An 18,065-nucleotide genomic window follows, 5' to 3' on the forward strand; every position below is an offset into this window, starting at 1 on the left:
ACATCCCTGGGGCTGGGACCCCCTCTGGAACCCAGTGACATTTCACATCCCTCAAGGAAACCCTTCGGAAAGCAGGAAAACAAATTCCCGTAATGAATTACCCTCAGCAGCTCAGCAAGCACAACAACGTGCCTTTGGAGGCTGAGCAGAGCCACAAGAAATCTGACAGTGCTCAAGGAGCCCCAAATGACCAGAGAGGAAATTTCGACTTCAATAATCCTAAAGGTCAGAAGCATTATTAAACATGACAGATGCTCTCACTATTCAACACCAGAGGACATGGCTACATTTATCCTAACTCCATTTTCTCTTGCTACATAAAACCCAGCTAATGTACAATTTGATACTTTTTTTTTCCCCCTAAAAGCCAGAGATAACATTTTTTTTCTGGGTATTTTCCAGCTGGCACACAATGATTTATTTAGCACTCAATTATCTCAGCACAGGTGTAGGAAACAGGTTTACCTTGGGTAAGGGGGAGGAAACAAGGCAGGAGAGAGGTAAAATAGAAAGCTAAAGGTGCTGAAGACATGATGCCATGACAAAAGGCTTACTGAAATTACAAATATCAGCCCAGGGAAACAGCCCAGGAACCTTTCCTGGGGGAATAATCCTCCACTGCTCCTGTGCCAACAAGCCAGCCATGAGAATTCCAACTGCTGGATGCCAACTGGGGCAAAAACTAACAGGGCAATCACATTAAAAAGGAAAAAAAGAAATCAAAACAACCCCCTGTGGATTATTCTGTGGGGGTTTTTGTTTGTTTTGGTGTTTTGTATATTTGTTTGGGGTTTTTTTTATGTAGTCCCTAAATTGTAAGGGTTGGATTGCAGAGATCCAGGCCATATGGAAGGAATGGAGGCAGAGCTGGATTTGAGCCCTCAAAAACACACATATAGCCTTAACTTCCAGCTGTTAATCCTCCCTGTGAACAATGCTGCCATCTGCTTTACACCCCCAAACACGAGCAAAGGACCATGGTGGAATTGTGACATAACTCTGCAGCTCTGGAGGAATTCATTCACTTGCACTGGTGCATTACCCTGCCAAGGCTACCAGAAAAACAACCCCAAAATCCCACAGAAATGTTAAATATTGGTTAATTGACAAAATAATGGCACTGATGAAATGGCACATCTGAGCCAGGTCTGAACACAGCATCTCCACACAGCCCTGAGCACCAAAATCTGCTGGGTTAGCAGCTTAGAATGGATGATCCTGCTCCTGCTTCCTTCCCAAGATGTACAACAGAATAAAAGGATGTTGCTCCATATTTCAGCCGAGTCCAGTGAAACCCCAGCGCCCATAAATCCACAGAGCAGCCCCGTGCCTCAGCTCTGAGGCTCACCTGAGAGACACTGCAAATCCCCTGCTAATTTAACAGCTGAAAGCAGCACTTAGACAACAGCCTGCCACACAAAAAGGATTTATTTTTACACAGATGTGACAAGCCCAAACCTCACTGTGCAGCACAGCTTAGGATCTGTGTGAGAATTCAAAGTGGCATCTGGGTAATAGCGACCAAAAAAAAAAAAAAATACACAGAGAAGCATTGTAAAAAGGAGGGGAATTATCAAAATGGATTCATATGCATCTGGAATGATTTTAATACAAAACACCCAGCAAATCTCCCTGTGCTGCTGACAAATCACCAGCTGAGGTAAATCCCAGATAATGAAACATTGTAAGGAAGGCTCTATTTAATAATTTAGCCCCTGTCAAGGAGTTTGTATTGATTCTTGTTTCCAGCACAGGCAGAGGATGTTATCTGCAGCCTCACGGCTCAGTGACAGCATCAGAGGATTTAATCACTGAGCAGCCCTGCAATCCCCAAGTGTCACCTCCATCCCTGTCTGCACCCACATTGCCCCCCTCACTCCCACCCCACGCTGCCCCACTGCAGCACCTCCATCTGCCGCACGTTACACATAAAAGCCGATCTCATTTGCAGGCTAAATTTTTGATTTTAAATAATTCAGTGTCCCTTCAAAGGCCTCATTTGTCTGGCTCCCATCAGCAAGGCTGCTCTGGCCCTTCACATCACTGTGAGCTGCTCCAAGCTCAGTCCAACCTCGCCTTGGAAAGGTTTAGCAGTGATCTGGAGGAAGCAGAAAATCTTTTTTTGCCTTTTTTTGGCCTTAGAAATAGCGATGGATGTGGAGAAGCAGGGGGAAAAAAAAAAATCTGTATTAATCAGCATTTTTTCCACACCAAAAAGGAAAGGTCACGCTGCCTCGGAACTGGCCAGGAAAAATTTGCCACAAATTAATTCAGCTGCAGTTCAGGAACAGAACATCAATTCATCTGCAAACAAAATGAGGCTTTTAAATACATAAATGCTTGTGGCTACAGAAACCTCACCCAGATATTTGCAGGCAAAAACCCCAGCTCCTGTAACAGTGCAGAGAATAACAGATGTAAATTTAACATGTTTGCTAAAATGCAAGGCCATATGCAGGAGGAATGCCAAAGGGGAGGAAGCATGAACTATATAATTTGGAAAAACCAAATTTCTTGTGATTTTCCCCCTCCTTTATTCCAGGTGAGGTGCAATCCTTTCCATTTTCTAATCCTTGGGATGGGAGCAAAGCGGTCCCAGGGGCCCAGGCAGCCAAGGTCATCACAGCCAGATTTTCTATTACAGGGCACTAGCAGCATTTCACAACTGTCTTTTTATGCACTTCTGCCTTTCCATGCAGACTATAAATTGTTACAAGGCCCTGGGGCAATCCAGCTGTACACTCCATTCAAATCAGGCTTCAAGGAGAAAGCTCCACAGTCAAGATGCTTCAATCAAGTAAACACACAGGCACAAAGGGCAACTGCAGCACAATTAATAACGTTTCCTTTTGTGTGGCAAATTCAGCGTTTTCCCGGTGTAAAGTTTCCCTCCGATGCTCCCATTCAGAGTGTGGCCATTAGCATTTTAAATGTGACATCAAATTAAGGCAGGATGCAGAAAGCACAAACAGGCTGCTGAAATCCATCTGCTGGTGGTGTTCTGGGTCCCTGTGGAACACAGGAAAACCTTAAAAAGGCAATTTGGGCTCATTTATCCAAGCTGGAAACTCGCACCAGGAAAGGTCTGAACGGCAGGATGGGAGGGCAGGTCTGCAGCTCTGCTGCGTTTGGAGGAATGCAGAAATAAATGAGTGTAATTGCAGCAATGAGCTGCTCTCAGCTCCCACAGAGCCTGCAGCAGCTGCCTCTGCTCTGGCACTGCTCACTCACTCACCCCGTGCCTCTGCTTCTTCCTGCTCCTCCTCTGCCTTCACCTGCACCTGCTGTGCCAGGGAAATGCACACCAGCTGCTTGGCTGAGAGTGCCAGGGCTGCTGTGCCTGTGTCCCCTTCCTCTCCTGGCTGAGCGGGGGCTGCTGCTGCCAGCAGGGCCACCTGAGCTCACCCAAACCATCAGAGCTCACCTGAGCTGCTCCAGGACCATTCCCAAACCATTCCCAAAGCAGCACACCCACCAGAGCTCACCTGAGCTCACCCGGGACCATTCCCAAACCATTCCCAAAGCAGCACACCCACCAGAGCTCACCTGAGCTGCTCCAGGACCATTCCCAAACCATCAGAGCTCACCTGAGCTCACCCACAACCATTTCCAAACCATTCCCAAAGCAGCACACCCACCAGAGCTCACCTGAGCTGCTCCAGGACCATTCCCAAACCAGCACAGAGCTCACCTGAGCTGCTCCAGGACCATTCCCAAACCAGCAGAGCTCACCTGAGCTGTTCCAGGACCATTCCCAAACCATTCCCAAAGCAGCACACCCACCAGAGCTCACCTGAGCTGCTCCAGGACCATTCCCAAACCATCAGAGCTCACCTGAGCTCACCCACAACCATTCCCAAACCATTCCCAAAGCAGCACACCCACCAGAGCTCACCTGAGCTGCTGCAGGGTCCTTCCCAAACCAGCAGAGCCACCTGAGCTCACCCAAACCAGCAGAGCTCACCTGAGCTGTTCCAGAACATTCCCAAACCAGCACAGAGCTCACCTGAGCTGTTCCAGAACATTCCCAAACCAGCACAGAACTCACCTGAGCTCCAGGACCATTCCCAAACCAGCAGAGCCTCCCTGGCCCAGCTCAGCTCCCAGGCAATCCCACCTTGTGCTCCTGCCCCTCTCCCAAACACCAAAATTCAGTGAACTTCTCCCACTCTGATCTCTGCAGCAGATAAAGCCCTTTTTTTTTTTTTTTTTCCCACAGACATGGCTCTGCACTACTTTTGATATTTAAATTGAGCCTTAATCAAAGCTGGATCCGCATGGGTTTACAGGCACTACATAATTAATACATTCATATCTGAAATGTAATTACTGCTGTTGCATCATATATTTAAAGCCAACAGCTGGCTATTCAGGTGAGGAAGACACTTTGATTGGGATAAAACAATGCTGTAAGCAACACTGCAGGGTTTTACTGCTCACAACCACTCTGAGGCAGCTTCACAGGGACAGGAGAGCTGGGGACCCTTCCCCTGTGCACACAGAGCTTTGCTGAGATCCTGACGGATTCACTGGGATATTCCTGCTGGATTCCCCATCACAGCATGCTCCCTCAATCAGGTTTAATTTCTGTATCTGGGGTGTGGGGTTATAAAGTGTCCCTTAACCAACTGGGTGCACACAGGAACTGGATTTCTGCACATTTATTGGATTTTCTCACACCAGTCACTCAGCCGAGTTTTAATTGTGCGTTTTCATCAGCCAGAAGTAATCACAATCAACATTTTAATTAAGATAAAGAGAATGGACAGAATTTTAGGACTTGCTAACCACAAACAAAGAGATAAAAGGAAATTTCACTGTTTATAATTCTTTGTATTACAATCACTGTAAACTACAAAAGAAACACATTAAATACTACTATTTGATTAAAAAAACCCTTTAGCTCTGAAGCCATACCCTCAGCCTGAAGAAAATACAAATCTGTTTTTTCAAATGGCCTGATCTGAAAGGAAATTCAGTGAGAATTTCCACTCTCAAAACACAGCACTGTCCAACTGAAAGAGAATTTTGGACAGGAGGACTTGTTTCCTTTTGGGGTGGAAGGAAGCAGCAGAAGGTGCGGGGTGTGAAGGGCACACAGGGCTGGCAGAGCAGACCCTTGGCCATTTCCCCCAGGAATTCCAGGTGCCACTCTGGTGCCAGCCCCGCTCTGCTGCCTGGGCTCTGAGCAGGCATCTGCAGCCCCACAGAGCATTTAAGGAACACTTTGTCAAGCCTGTGGGTTTTTAACGTGTTTGACTCGTGCCAAATGAGAATGAAGGAAAGCATGCTTCCCTAAGCTGCTGATGAATAGGAAATGGGCATTTCTGACAGCAGCAGGCTGCTGTGGGAACAACTGCACTGTTCAAAATGCACTGGTGCTGCTGCAGAGTGAAGGGAAACGAGCAGATTGACATCCAGGAGACAATTCCTGATGTAAACAACCTGAACGTTTTCCACAGGAAAAAATAATCAGAGAAACTTATGTTTTTTTAATGCAGCAGAGCATTTACTGTTCCATTTTATTGATTTGCTTGTGTAATTTAAAGCCCAAGCTGTAAGATTGTTCTGGAACAAAAACACCCAGAGCAAGCAAAGCCTGAATCCCAAGCTAAGGATCCCACTCTCACCATCCTCAAAACAACATTTTCCTCCTTAAAGCTGCTCAGCAGGCAATGCCAGCAAAGTATAAAGTCACACTTCTCTGCCCCTTCACAGGCCTTCTCCACCTTCCCAATTACATTTTGCTGTTTCCCTTTTTTAAAAACAATATTTTTAAAGTAACTGACACTGTAAGCTGGATAGGACAGGCTTAAACTGGGAAAGAAGTGCTCCCCAAGGGAAAAACAAGGTAGGAAAGTTGCTTTAAAGCCAATCTTGACCTTGCATAATCCAGATTTCCAGGGGACCATTTGAACCCAAGCACTGGCTCAGCTGCCCCGAGAGGAGGGAGAGCAAATATTGAATACCAGCAATGAAGGGGAGCTGATAACCAATAAAAACATGTAAGGCAATAGACCAAACTCAGATTGAATCCTGCCTCACCACAGCTTGCTCCTAATCAAAGTCCTCAAGAATAATCTGGTCTTGAATCCTGAAAGAGGATAGCATTAATCCAAAGAAAATGAACTAGCACCAAAAAGAGATTAATAAAATGTTCTGGGACACAGACAGCACAGAATAACCCAATCAGCAGAGAAAAAAAATCATCCACTGCCTTTTTTTAAAAATCCAGACAACTATCACATACTCTTCAGAGAGACAACAGCAATTTCACTCTTAAAATGTTTTAAGCTCAATAATTCCCACTGGTGAAGTGAAGCCAACAAAGAAAAGCATTTATGGATATGATACCTCCTCACCTGCCCTGCCACCCCATCCTTCTGTGAGGACAGGAAAAGGAAACTGCACTGGTACCAGCCAACACTCACACATTTCAGTGCTGGAGGGCAGAAATAAACCAGAGGATTCCCAGAGAACTCCACAAAGCTCTGCAAAATTCCAAACAAAACCTGAACCACCACAGCGATCCTGGTGCAGCAAGGACATCCTGATTTTCGCTGGGTCATCTGTAACTCCCCCTCATTTTATTAAATGTAACTTTATGTTCCTGTTTTATCAGTAAAACACCCCCATAATTCCTGTCCTCACACTGCACCTAGCACAGGGGAAGCATAAGGTAAGGCTCACACACTCAGCCAGAAACTTTTATTTTGTGACAACCAACACATAATGTATTTAATTAGTGGGCGACATTTCAAAGCTGTTGACTTTAACTTTCCTGCTTCACTTGACATATTTAGCTGAAGGCAAAACAAGGCTGTTTTGCTGTTGGTATCTCACACCAGAAGAGAAATCAAGTGTCCTTTCCACTGCTCATCCTCCCTCTCCCCAACAGGAAAATCAGCAGCCACACACACACTGGGGATTTCGTTTTGCTGGTATAATCAGCATCAAGAGGGTTTTGGTTTTGTTATTTATACAAGTTCCTTGTATGCCTATGTCAGTGAGAAAAATTAAATTAACAGAGAAATTCGAGAACTCTGAGCAGGCAAAAGTAAACATAGAACAGAGACACTGTTTCCATGTCAAAAATTATGCACAATTGCCAGCAGCCCTGGTGCCAAGTCCTTTGTGTGCTGAAAACAAGAGTGAAGAGAAACCACTTCCAAACCACCCAAAGGTACTAAAGCTGCAATTCCCTGAGCTGGAATGAGTGGCCCAGCCCCAGAGGCTGCAGCTTTTGTTCACCTCCTGAGCAATTCCTGCAGCTCAGCAGCACCCACAGCACTGGAACCGGGCAGACCCAAAGGGCCCAGGGCTCTGCAAACCCAGGGACTCCCCAAAAACAGGGGGAGCAAAGAGGGAACAAACCCACGGGTGCCAAGCACCGGCAGGACAGCAGCACTGAGGAACACCCCAAATTCTCACAGAATAACTGGAAAAGCCTGGAAGGAATGAAGGAAGGTTTATTCTGATAGCAGCAGCCTGGGTGATCTATGGCTGTGGACAATACATTGATAAGGAGAGTTTATTATCTGCTCAGGACTCAATACAGCAATGAGGAGCAGCAGAAACAAACTCCCAGAGGTGTCCAAATCTCCTGCCCACAGAACTGTGCCAGGTGCCAAGCCTGTGCCCTGGCTGTGAGCAGGAGATTTGGGCACCTCTGGGAGGGGGACGGGGGACAGGCTGGACCTCCAGGGCTGCAGTCACACAGAAAGGGGCAAACCCTGCTCTGATGAGTTCCTGCTCAGCTCCCTGACGCTCACTGCTAGGGAATGAAGTGCTAACAGTCCTTCCGTGTTATTTTCTGTTTCTCCCCACTGAACTGGCCACCCTGGTGGGCGTCCCCCTGCCCACGGGCAGCAGAGATGCACAGGCTGCCAGGGCTCTGCCTCACCCCAGAGCTGTGCTGGACAAGGCACAGCCAAACTGCCCTTCCTGAGCCCCAACTTGCCCACAACACAACTCAAAGCTCAGGTTTGTGTTCAGCTGAACACGCCAGGGATCTCAGCCCGAGCTGCTGGGGCTGCCCCAAAGACAGAGCTGGGGTTTAACAAAAACCAGCTCTGGGTTCAGAGGGTAAAGCCTCACTCAGAGCTGCAGGAAGGGATCCAGGCTAAGGAATATCCCCACCCTGGAGCCTGGGGCAGGGGAAAGGAGGAGAGCTGAAAATGTTCCTTACCAGTTTGAAGTCTTGAATGCTGCAGATGAAATAGGGCGTGTTCGGCCGGCGGCTTTCAATATAAACGCAATCTTTGAAAACACAAGATTTTACAATAATGGGCATTAACTTCTGTGCCTCCAAGAAACAGCATAACAACAGGATAAATTCAAATACAGCTTAAACTCTGAAAGAACCACCATTGCATTTGCATATTGTGTAATTTATGCTGAGTGTGATCTAAAAATAGGAACTATTTATGATGATAAATAAGGGAATTAACTGCATCAAAATTAACTTTGATTTGAATAGACATTTTGCTAGGAAAACAAAAAGGAATTTAAAGACCACTCTGGATTGAGTTAATAACAATGACCAGGTCACAGCCTGTGAACCAGACCAAGACAAGAGAGGAAAGTAATCAGATTTTTCGTGGTCAGCTCGCCATTAAGAACCGAGCAACAACATATTTTCTCTTCTAATTGCGAAGAAAACCAAGGCAACCAATCACAGATGAAACACAGCAAACTTAAATTAGATTTACCTCAGGGAAGGCCTGCGCTTTCTCGAATTGCATTTGACAAGACAGAAACACAGTAATTATTTCTGTTTGCTTTTGACAACCGCGCTCTCCAAGGCTGCTCTAACATAAGGTCTGTTGTGCTCAAAACAGTCTTGGCAATAACTACAACAAAAGCAGTGCCCTCGGAATGAAAACACAGCACGGATGGGAGAGAAGTGCCTGATTAATGATCCTGACCTTGGAGCTCAGCAAGCTCGCACACAGCTTGCTAAACAGAGAGATGCCAACCCCAAAGCCAAGCAAACATCGAAGGGAACGTCCTGGCGACCCCTGTGACACACAGATAAGGAGCTGCTGCTCCAAACACAGCAGGGACAACAAACACCGCTGTCCTGGCAGGGATTTTCCATGGGCTTTTCTGGGTTTCTACAGAAAACCTCCAAAACCTCTGAGTTTTATAAGGCACATTTCAAATCCAGCTCATTTGGGAGCTCCAGCAATTCCAGCACATCCCAGCATCCCCACAGCCCTGGTTATCCCAGATTTCCTGGTTATCAGGAATTAATCCAGCAATTCCAGCACATCCCAGCAGCCCTGGTTATCCCAGATTTCCTGGTTATCAGGAATTAATCCAGCAATTCCTCCATATCCCAGCATCCCCGCAGCCCTGGTTATCAGGAATTGCTGCACAATTCCAGCACATCCCAGCATCCCTGCAGCCCTGGTTATCCCAGATTTCCTGGTTATCAGGAATTAATCCAGCAATTCCAGCACATCCCAGCATTCCTGCAGCCCTGGTTATCAGGAATTAATCCAGCAATTCCAGCACATCCCAGCATCCCTGCAGCCCTGGTTATCCCAGATTTCCTGGTTATCAGGAATTAATCCAGCAATTCCAGCACATCCCAGCATCCCTGCAGCCCTGGTTATCCCAGATTTCCTGGTTATCAGGAATTAATCCAGCAATTCCAGCACATCCCAGCAGCCCTGGTTATCCCAGATTTCCTGGTTATCAGGAATTAATCCAGCAATTCCTCCATATCCCAGCATCCCCGCAGCCCTGGTTATCAGGAATTGCTGCACAATTCCAGCACATCCCAGCATCCCAGCAGCCCTGGTTATCCCAGATTTCCTGGTTATCAGGAATTAATCCAGCAATTCCAGCACATCCCAGCATCCCTGCAGCCCTGGTTATCCCAGATTTCCTGGTTATCAGGAATTAATCCAGCAATTCCAGCACATCCCAGCATCCCTGCAGCCCTGGTTATCCCAGATTTCCTGGTTATCAGGAATTAATCCAGCAATTCCAGCACATCCCAGCATTCCTGCAGCCCTGGTTATCAGGAATTAATCCAGCAATTCCAGCACATCCCAGCATCCCCGCAGCCCTGGTTATCCCAGATTTCCTGGTTATCAGGAATTAATCCAGCAATTCCAGCACATCCCAGCATCCCTGCAGCCCTGGTTATCCCAGATTTCCTGGTTATCAGGAATTAATCCAGCAATTCCAGCACATCCCAGCATCCCTGGTTATCCCAGCTTTATCCCACATTTCCTGGCATTCCCAGTGCACTTGGCCAAGGCTGCAGTCCCTGCTCAGGACCAGCTGGGCCATCCATGCACACCCTGCTCCTCCAGCAGTGAGTGAGGTTCCACACACGCAGCACCACAACTCGCAAGATCTTGATTTTATTTTTGCTATGCGGGCTGTGCAAGGCTCGTTTCCCAGGGTTCCATCAGGCAGCAGGCACAGCCAGCAGCCCTGCGAGACGCTGGCACACGGCGAGGGGCTGTGGCATCTCCTGTGGATAAAATCTCACTCTGGGCTGCACCGAGGGAGGCTCTGCTGGCTGCCTGCCAAGCCCAAAACAATGATGACATCCAGTTACAGGGCTCCAAAGCACCAGGGGCCAGGCAGATAAGAAAAACAAGTTTATCCAGGTGCACAGCAATGCTGGGGATGGCAGGAACTCAGAAGATGCCCCTCAAGAAAAGGAGAATGTTTACAGAGGCACTCACAACAGCCACCCAAAACTCAGACAAGTTCAACATCTGATGTGTTCAGTCACTGAGTTTAGCAATGACAAAACAGCAAATGCTCTGAAAGGAAATTAACAAGAATAAAAATAAAAACAAAAGGGTTTTCCATGAGCTTTGCAGAACAGAGTGAGGAAATGCTGAGTGCCCTGCAGAGCCCCTGCAGTCCCTGCCAGCCTGAGCCAGGAGTGCATTGCTCACTGCCCTATCTCGTGTCAAACGTCCCACTGGAGCTGCAGCATCTCCCTGACACATGGCACAGAATCATTCTGCCTTTGGGCTTGTGATCCTCACCAGATGTGCCCTACTTCTGAAGGGTTACATTCATATTCCCACACTAAAAGCTGCTTTTAAATTAGAGCTTCAATGCATGGATGTAAAAATTCTCTTGGAAATCACCCCAACCAGCTCCATTTTCTGAACCTTTAGCAGCCTAAACGCTGCAGGTTTTGTAGCAACCATCCTCACAATTAAATCCTTTCATGTTTCACCTAATGAGTCAACACTTCCATCATCCAAGGAACAAAGCCACGGGCTCTGTGCACAGCACACACTTCCACAGGGAGGATATTCCTGGAAAGCCTTTGTCAAGGAATTATCCACAATCCCTCCCCATCAGCCTCACCAGCCACAGGTCACTCTGCACGTGTGTACAGACATGTACAAACCCTGAACTCAAGCTGTGGAAGCAGCAGTTGAATGATGTTTACACTCCTGAATTAAGGAGTATTTACATTCCTCATCCTGGTGCCTGAAATGAAAAGGCTCAGTGGTCCCAGAGCCTTGTGCCAGTCCCTGACCTGGCCCCTCCTGCAGAAACTGCTCTGAGCCAGAGCCAGTGGGAGGCCAGGACCCTCCCAGGTGCTCCAGGTTAAATGTCAGCACCCCTGAGCACCCCCAGAACAGTTAAATGTGATTAGGGTTAAATACCAGCACCCTCAGCACCCCCAGAACAGTTGAATGTGAATAGGGTTAATATCAGCCCCCCTCAGTACCCCCAGAACAGTTGAATGTGAATAGGGTTAAATACCAACACCCCCAGAACAGTTAAATGTGAATAGGGTTAATGCCAGCACCCCCAGAACAGTTAAATGTGAATAGGGTTAATGCCAGCACCCCCAGAACAGTTAAATGTGATCAGGAGCAGGGTGCCAGCAGCCACAGATCACTAATGAGCAAGAGGTACCTCCCAAAGGATCAGAATCAACATTTACAGCACTCAGTGAGTTTAAAGGCTGAAATGTGAACTTGCCTGCACCCCAGGCTCAGGAGAAGTGCCAAAGCCTTGCACACAAAGGTCAGCACTGAGACAAACCTGCAGCAGCAGCAATGCATGGGAAGTGCTCAGTGCCAAACCTGCAGCAGCAGCAGCAGCAATGCATGGGAAGTGCTCAGTGCCAAACCTGCAGCACAGCAATGCATGGGAAGGGGCTCAGTGCCAAACCTGCAGCACAGCAATGCATGGGAAGTGCTCAGTGCCAAACCTGCAGCACAGCAATGCATGGGAAGGGGCTCAGTGCCAAACCTGCAGCACAGCAATGCATGGGAAGTGCTCAGTGCCAAACCTGCAGCACAGCAATGCATGGGAAGGGGCTCAGAGACAAACCCCCAAGGCAGCCAAGGGGGTGGCAATGCCAAATCCATGCTGGGGCTCCAGCAGCATCCCCACTCACAGGCAGGAGATATTTATCCCCACTCACAGGCAGGAGCTGTGCATTCCCACTCACAGGTAGGAGATATTTATCCTCACTCACAGGCAGGAGCTGTTTATCCCCACTCACAGGTAGGGGCTGTTTATCCCCACTCACAGGCAGGAGCTGTTTATCCCCACTCACAGGTAGGGGCTGTGCATCCCCACTCACAGGCAGGAGATATTTATCCCCACTCACAGGCAGGAGCTGTTTATCCCCACTCACAGGCAGGAGATATTTATCCCCACTCACAGGCAGGAGATATTTATCCTCACTCACAGGCAGGGGCTGTGCAAGCCTCTCCTCCCCACGAGGCTCACAACACACCATTTGCCAGGCTGATCCTTCAGTGGCTCTTCCTGCTGAGCAGATTTCAGGCAGCACTGCTGGCTCCTTGTCAGGGAACAGGAGCTGGAGCCCTCTCTGCAATAAATGGCTCAACCAATTTACTGTGTTCATTTGAAGCTCACAGGAGTATTCCCAGTGCCTGGACTATAGCTCTTATTTGGCAAATGATTTTATTATAAACCGGTATCATAGTGAATCCATTTTCTTTAAGGGGTTTTGCTGCTGTTTAATGGACTGTCAGTATAATTTAGATTTCATCTATTTAAACTCATTCAAGCCTGGCTCCTGATTGTACAATAAATGGAACATATTTCTATTCAACAAAATTAATGACAGCTAATTGTACTCTGCAGTTCCCAATTTCATAAAAGCAACTGTTCTGCAGCTCAGGCCCCCAGCTACATCATTTCCCACAGCAATTATTTTCCTGCACTTTTCAAGCATGTCCACAACACTGCACAGCTCTCCTTGCAAGGTGCACCCACACATGCTTCATGACCAGATCTGTACAAATAAACACCTTTTCACACCAAGCTGTGCCCCAGAAATGCCCCACTGCCAGCAAAGACCCTGTGGCTGCTCAGCCCTCACCTCCTGCCAGGGCTCCTCCTGCCTTGGAGTTGTTTTTTCAATTAAACACATGAAAAGGGAGGAGGGGTGGGAACAAGAATCCAGGCTGATAAAAGAAATTCATTAAATAACCAGTTAGTCTGAAACTCCTCCTCTAGCACAGATAAGCTTTGCTGCACGCGTGCCACCCCTAACAGGCTTTTCCTGCCCTTTTAGGGCCACAGGAAAACTTTGCTGGAGGTGCCAGACTTGCCCTCAGTGATGTCCCACAAATCCCCCTGGGAAATCCCACCTGTCCCAAAGCTCTTCATGGCCAGTGTGGGGGACAGAGGGACAAACAGCACCAAAACTGCACCACAGGACTGCAGGACATCACTGATTTATTCTGAACAGCCTCAAGCACACCAGGAGAGCTCAGAGAGAAAACTGCTGCTCCCAAGCCCACCACAAACACCAAAGTGGCTCCTTAGCTCCCCTAAAGTGTGACACACCTCACCAACACGGGGATGGGCTTTATTTGCCTATCCTCAAGGAGAATAAATGACAGCATTTCCCATTTCCCTGCTAGTGACCCCTCCCTTCCCCTTGCTGGTCAGACACAGAGCACAGCCCCGGGCACAGACGTGTCCAGAGGAGGAAAATCAGACTTTTGTGACACTGATGAGCAGCTGCCCTCCCCTGCCTGGCTCCTGCAGGCATTCCAGCATTTCCCCTGCCTCAGCCCCTGCTGAAGGGCTGTTTGTGCAGCCACTGATGTCACCGCAGGAACAGAGCCCCACAAATCCCTTTAATTCCTGCAGATCCCTTTAAATGGCTCTACGTAGGCAGAGCAAGCAGTGCTGTCCCCAGTGCAGGTGACAGTCACCTGCTCTGCCAGGCTCCCAACCAGATTTAACCCAGCACTCCAGGTGCCACCACAGCACCACAACGTCCTCAGCACTGATCCTGTGGCTTCAATTCAATCCCAGCCCTTCCTGAGTGGATTTTGGCAGAAGCCAGGGACATGGAAGGGATCAGTCTGCATGGGAAATGGAAGGAAAATCAGCATTAAATGATCTAACTGAAATCCAAGAGGAGAAAAAAAATAACTCTGCTTTAACACAACTCTCTTTCATTGGCATCTCCCTGGGCTAAGGCAGCCTAAAGCAAATTTGAATTTGTGCAACAGAAATTAATGCTACTCCAACAGGCAGTGTGACAACAGCAAGGTGAGAACTGCAAGGGAAAGAAGGAGGAAAACCCCAGAGAGCAGATTTGGAAGGAAATGGGAGGGAGGGTGTGGAGACTGAGAGGACAGATGGGGAACTGGGCCAACAAGCTTTTAGGCCAGGCCTGTGTGATTTCCAGCAAAGTAGAGAAGATTAATTGCACAGTGTTGTCTAAGCCCTACTCAATTCTTTTTAATACATTATTTAAAGCTGTGCAGCATTCATTATATCTATGCAAATTAATAAGAGCAGTATTTACATGGTAACAATACAGTGAAACCTTTCCCTTGAAAAAAACTCAATGATCTTGATTATCTGTTTATTCACAGTTTATTTGCTATTACTCCAATACAGCTGCTGAGCTCAGCACAGGGAAAAAAGCAGAATTAAGTGCTGGATTAAGTACTCTACAGCAATGGGGTAAACACAGAATGAGATTTTAACCAAGAAATGCAGACCTTGAACTTTCATCCATGTCAGATGAGAGCACTTAAGAGAAAGAATCAAATTATTGGAAAGGATTTCCCCTCCTTAAAGGCCAGAAGATGTAAGCTGAAGATGGCTATCCCTTCTGCACACACCTTTAATTTTCATCTCTGTAATCCTTGCTGTGTCTCATTAATTTAAACTCTCTAATCTCTCTTAAAATTTCTGTAATTTTCACCCTTAACCACAACTACATCTCCCTGTATGGAAGGAGCTGGAAGAGCTCCTTCTGCAATGGAAGCTCACATTGGTTTAGAAAACCTCCAGCACAGGGATGTGGAGTCAAGATCTCACTCCTGACAAGAAATTCCCTTTAAAATCTAATTTAAAATGGGAATATTCAGTTCAGGTCCCAGCCATGCTCAGGTCCCTCCTGGGCTGAGCTCATGTTTGTTCTCTTCACTCTCAGCAGTTTTCAAGTTGAGTTTTCCAACAGCACAAAGAGCCAACACAACAGAAAAGTTTCAATGCCAGGGTACATCTCTTATGCTGATTACTATTAACAAAATGTAAAATTTCATATGCAGGGGTGTAAGTTACAGAACTGCTACAAAATATCCCCATTATCACCAGCAGAATGGCTTTCCTTGCTCTTTCCTTGGACAACCTCCTCCAGATCAGCCACAGCCGCTGCTCCATCCTCCTACAGAATAAAACTGACACCACAAACTGATTTCCCATCTTCATTTTAAGCAAACCCTTTTTGCAATAAAGCCAGTGTATCACATTGTACTCCTGGGCCCACACAACAGCTGTTCTCAACAGATTCTGAATTATTTTTCATCCTCTGATACTGAAAATAAGATTGCCACCAAAGCTGACGCTTCCGCAGGCTCCCAGCTGCCCCTGCTGGAAAACAAATATTCCTGACACCATGGCAAAGGCAGCTCCTTTGCAGTGATGGATGAAATGAGCTGAACTGAAGCTGAGGCTGTTCTGACTCACACTGGTCCAGCTGAGAGCAAACCAGAGCGCTCAGGGCTCCTGTGGGAGGAGGAGGATGGAGCTCAGCACGTGCTGATACAGCCAGGAGCTTTTCATGCACACCCACACGTGTCTGCAAGGGCAAGGCTGCAGCCTCCCCAGGACAGGGGTAATTCCAGCTCCCAGCAGCACATTGAGCCCCCAGGATGGGGTAATTCCAGCTCCCAGGAGCACACTGAGCCCCCAGGATGGGGTAATTCCAGCTCCCAGGAGCACATTGAGCCCCCAGGATGGGGTAATTCCAGCTCCCAGGAGCACATTGAGCCCTTAGGATGGGGTAATTCCAGCTCCCAGGAGCAGCCCCCAGGATGGGGTAATTCCAGCTCCCAGGAGCACATTGAGCCCTTAGGATGGGGTAATTCCAGCTCACAGCAGCACATTGAGCCCCCAGGATGGGGTAATTCCAGCTCCCAGGAGCACATTGAGCCCCCAGGATGGGGTAATTCCAGCTCCCAGGAGCAGCCCCCAGGACAGGGGTAATTCCAGCTCCCAGGAGCACACTGAGCATCCCTGGGCCACCAGAGCCAGCACCAAAAGAGACTGATGTAACTTTAGGATGATGTAACTTTAGGATGACGTAATTCTACAATGATATAACTTTAGGATGATGCAATTTTAGGATGATGTAACTTTACAATGATATAACTTTAGGATGATGTAACTTCACCACGATATAACTTTAGGCTGCCCCTTACCTCCAGGCCTGTAGACCACGTCATCCTCGGTGATGAAGGACGTGATCTCGCCGTTGTCGGTTCTCTCGTAGCGCGACTTCTTCTTGGGCGGTTTCTTCTTGCTCTTCTTGGCCGACTCCTCGGTGGTGGCACTGTTGTTGTCGTTGTCCTCGTCCTCGCTGTGCTCGCTCTCGGCGTAGTTCTTGGCGCCGCCCTCGAGGGTGCAGCTGCGCCGGGGCCGCGAGCTCTCGCTCTCGCGCGCCTTGTCCCGCTTGTCGCGCTCCTTGTCCCGCTCCCGGTCCCTGTCCCTGTCCTTCTCCTTCTCTTTGTCCTTCTCCTTGTCCGCCGTCATGATTCGCCACGTGCCTTCTTCTGTCCTCTCACGGCTGGGCCTCCGTGAAAGGTAGACAGTGAGCCTGGGCTTCAGTCTTCTGAATTTCTCACGCAAAGCCAGGAAAAATTCAACCACTCCAGCAACCCCGGCGTTTCAAAAAGGAGCTTCAGGAGGCGAGGGGAGACAAAGAGGGGAAAAGCCCATGTTAGTATTCCAAATTCCTTCAATTCCTTAAGATAAAAATTAACACCGAACAAAACCCCACATCTTAAAGCAATTCGGGGTAGAAAGCACAAACAGTACAATACAAAGCCTTTTGAAGACTTCCAGACACCGAAGTTACCATTTCTGTGAAATGTTTGAAGCTACCTCCATCCTCAAAAAAGACCCCTCAAAAAAGATCCCTCAATTCCTTAAAAAAATTCTTTAGCTCACTGCAGACACGTAATAACTTCTGTGATGGGCAGTGCCCACTGACAACAGGCACCACTTCACAGCTGGAGCTAACAGGGAGCGTGCCAGTGCCAAAAACAAACCCCATAAAACATTTAAGAGAGGACAAGTGCAAAGAGGAAGAGTCTCCAGCTCTCCTCTGGAAGCAAATGAGGGAGTTCAGCAAATGGCAGTGCTGTTTCACATCTCAGCACCACTCACAAGCCATGCCCTACAAAGCTGGTACAGGGTAAGGGATGCCATCTGCCACTTCCAGGGCAATCTGTTAGCAAGTCCTGCCCCTACCCTGCTTTGCCAAAAATAGAGCTAACCTGTAATCCACAGATTACAGGAATTAATTAATTGAAACCAAACCAAACCACAGTAGTTACAACAGCACTAACGAAATCTGCTTTTCCATATATAAAAACAGGACCTGTCATGAAAGGAGGATATTTCAAAAAGGAGGCATTCAACTCACAAAGGTAAATTATCTTTTCTTTTTCCCTAATTCACCTATAATGCTGAATCTGCCCACATCCAGTTCCTCAGTTTCCAGGAAGCTACTACGTGGTGCAACTCAGAATTAGCCCACAGTGTAGGATGTCTGA

At 47.7% G+C, this 18,065-nt stretch overlaps 1 protein-coding gene across 2 annotated transcripts in view; it reads right to left on the reverse strand.

Annotated features, from left to right (window-relative positions):
• Positions 1-17,060, reverse strand: part of RERE (arginine-glutamic acid dipeptide repeats) — a 106,668-nt gene extending 89,608 nt beyond the window's left edge. For both annotated transcript variants that reach the window (XM_059487490.1, XM_059487489.1), the window contains exons 1-2: positions 16,710-17,060; positions 8,189-8,259 (exon numbers count right to left, since the gene is read on the reverse strand). In XM_059487490.1, coding sequence (XP_059343473.1) covers positions 8,189-8,259; positions 16,710-17,040 — 402 coding nt within the window. In that variant the 5' untranslated portion in view covers positions 17,041-17,060. The remainder of the gene's footprint in view (positions 1-8,188; positions 8,260-16,709) is intronic.
• Positions 17,061-18,065: the final 1,005 nt, after the last annotated feature.

Source organism: Ammospiza nelsoni, chromosome 22 (assembly GCF_027579445.1).
Source record: "Ammospiza nelsoni isolate bAmmNel1 chromosome 22, bAmmNel1.pri, whole genome shotgun sequence".
Taxonomy (NCBI): domain Eukaryota; kingdom Metazoa; phylum Chordata; class Aves; order Passeriformes; family Passerellidae; genus Ammospiza; species Ammospiza nelsoni.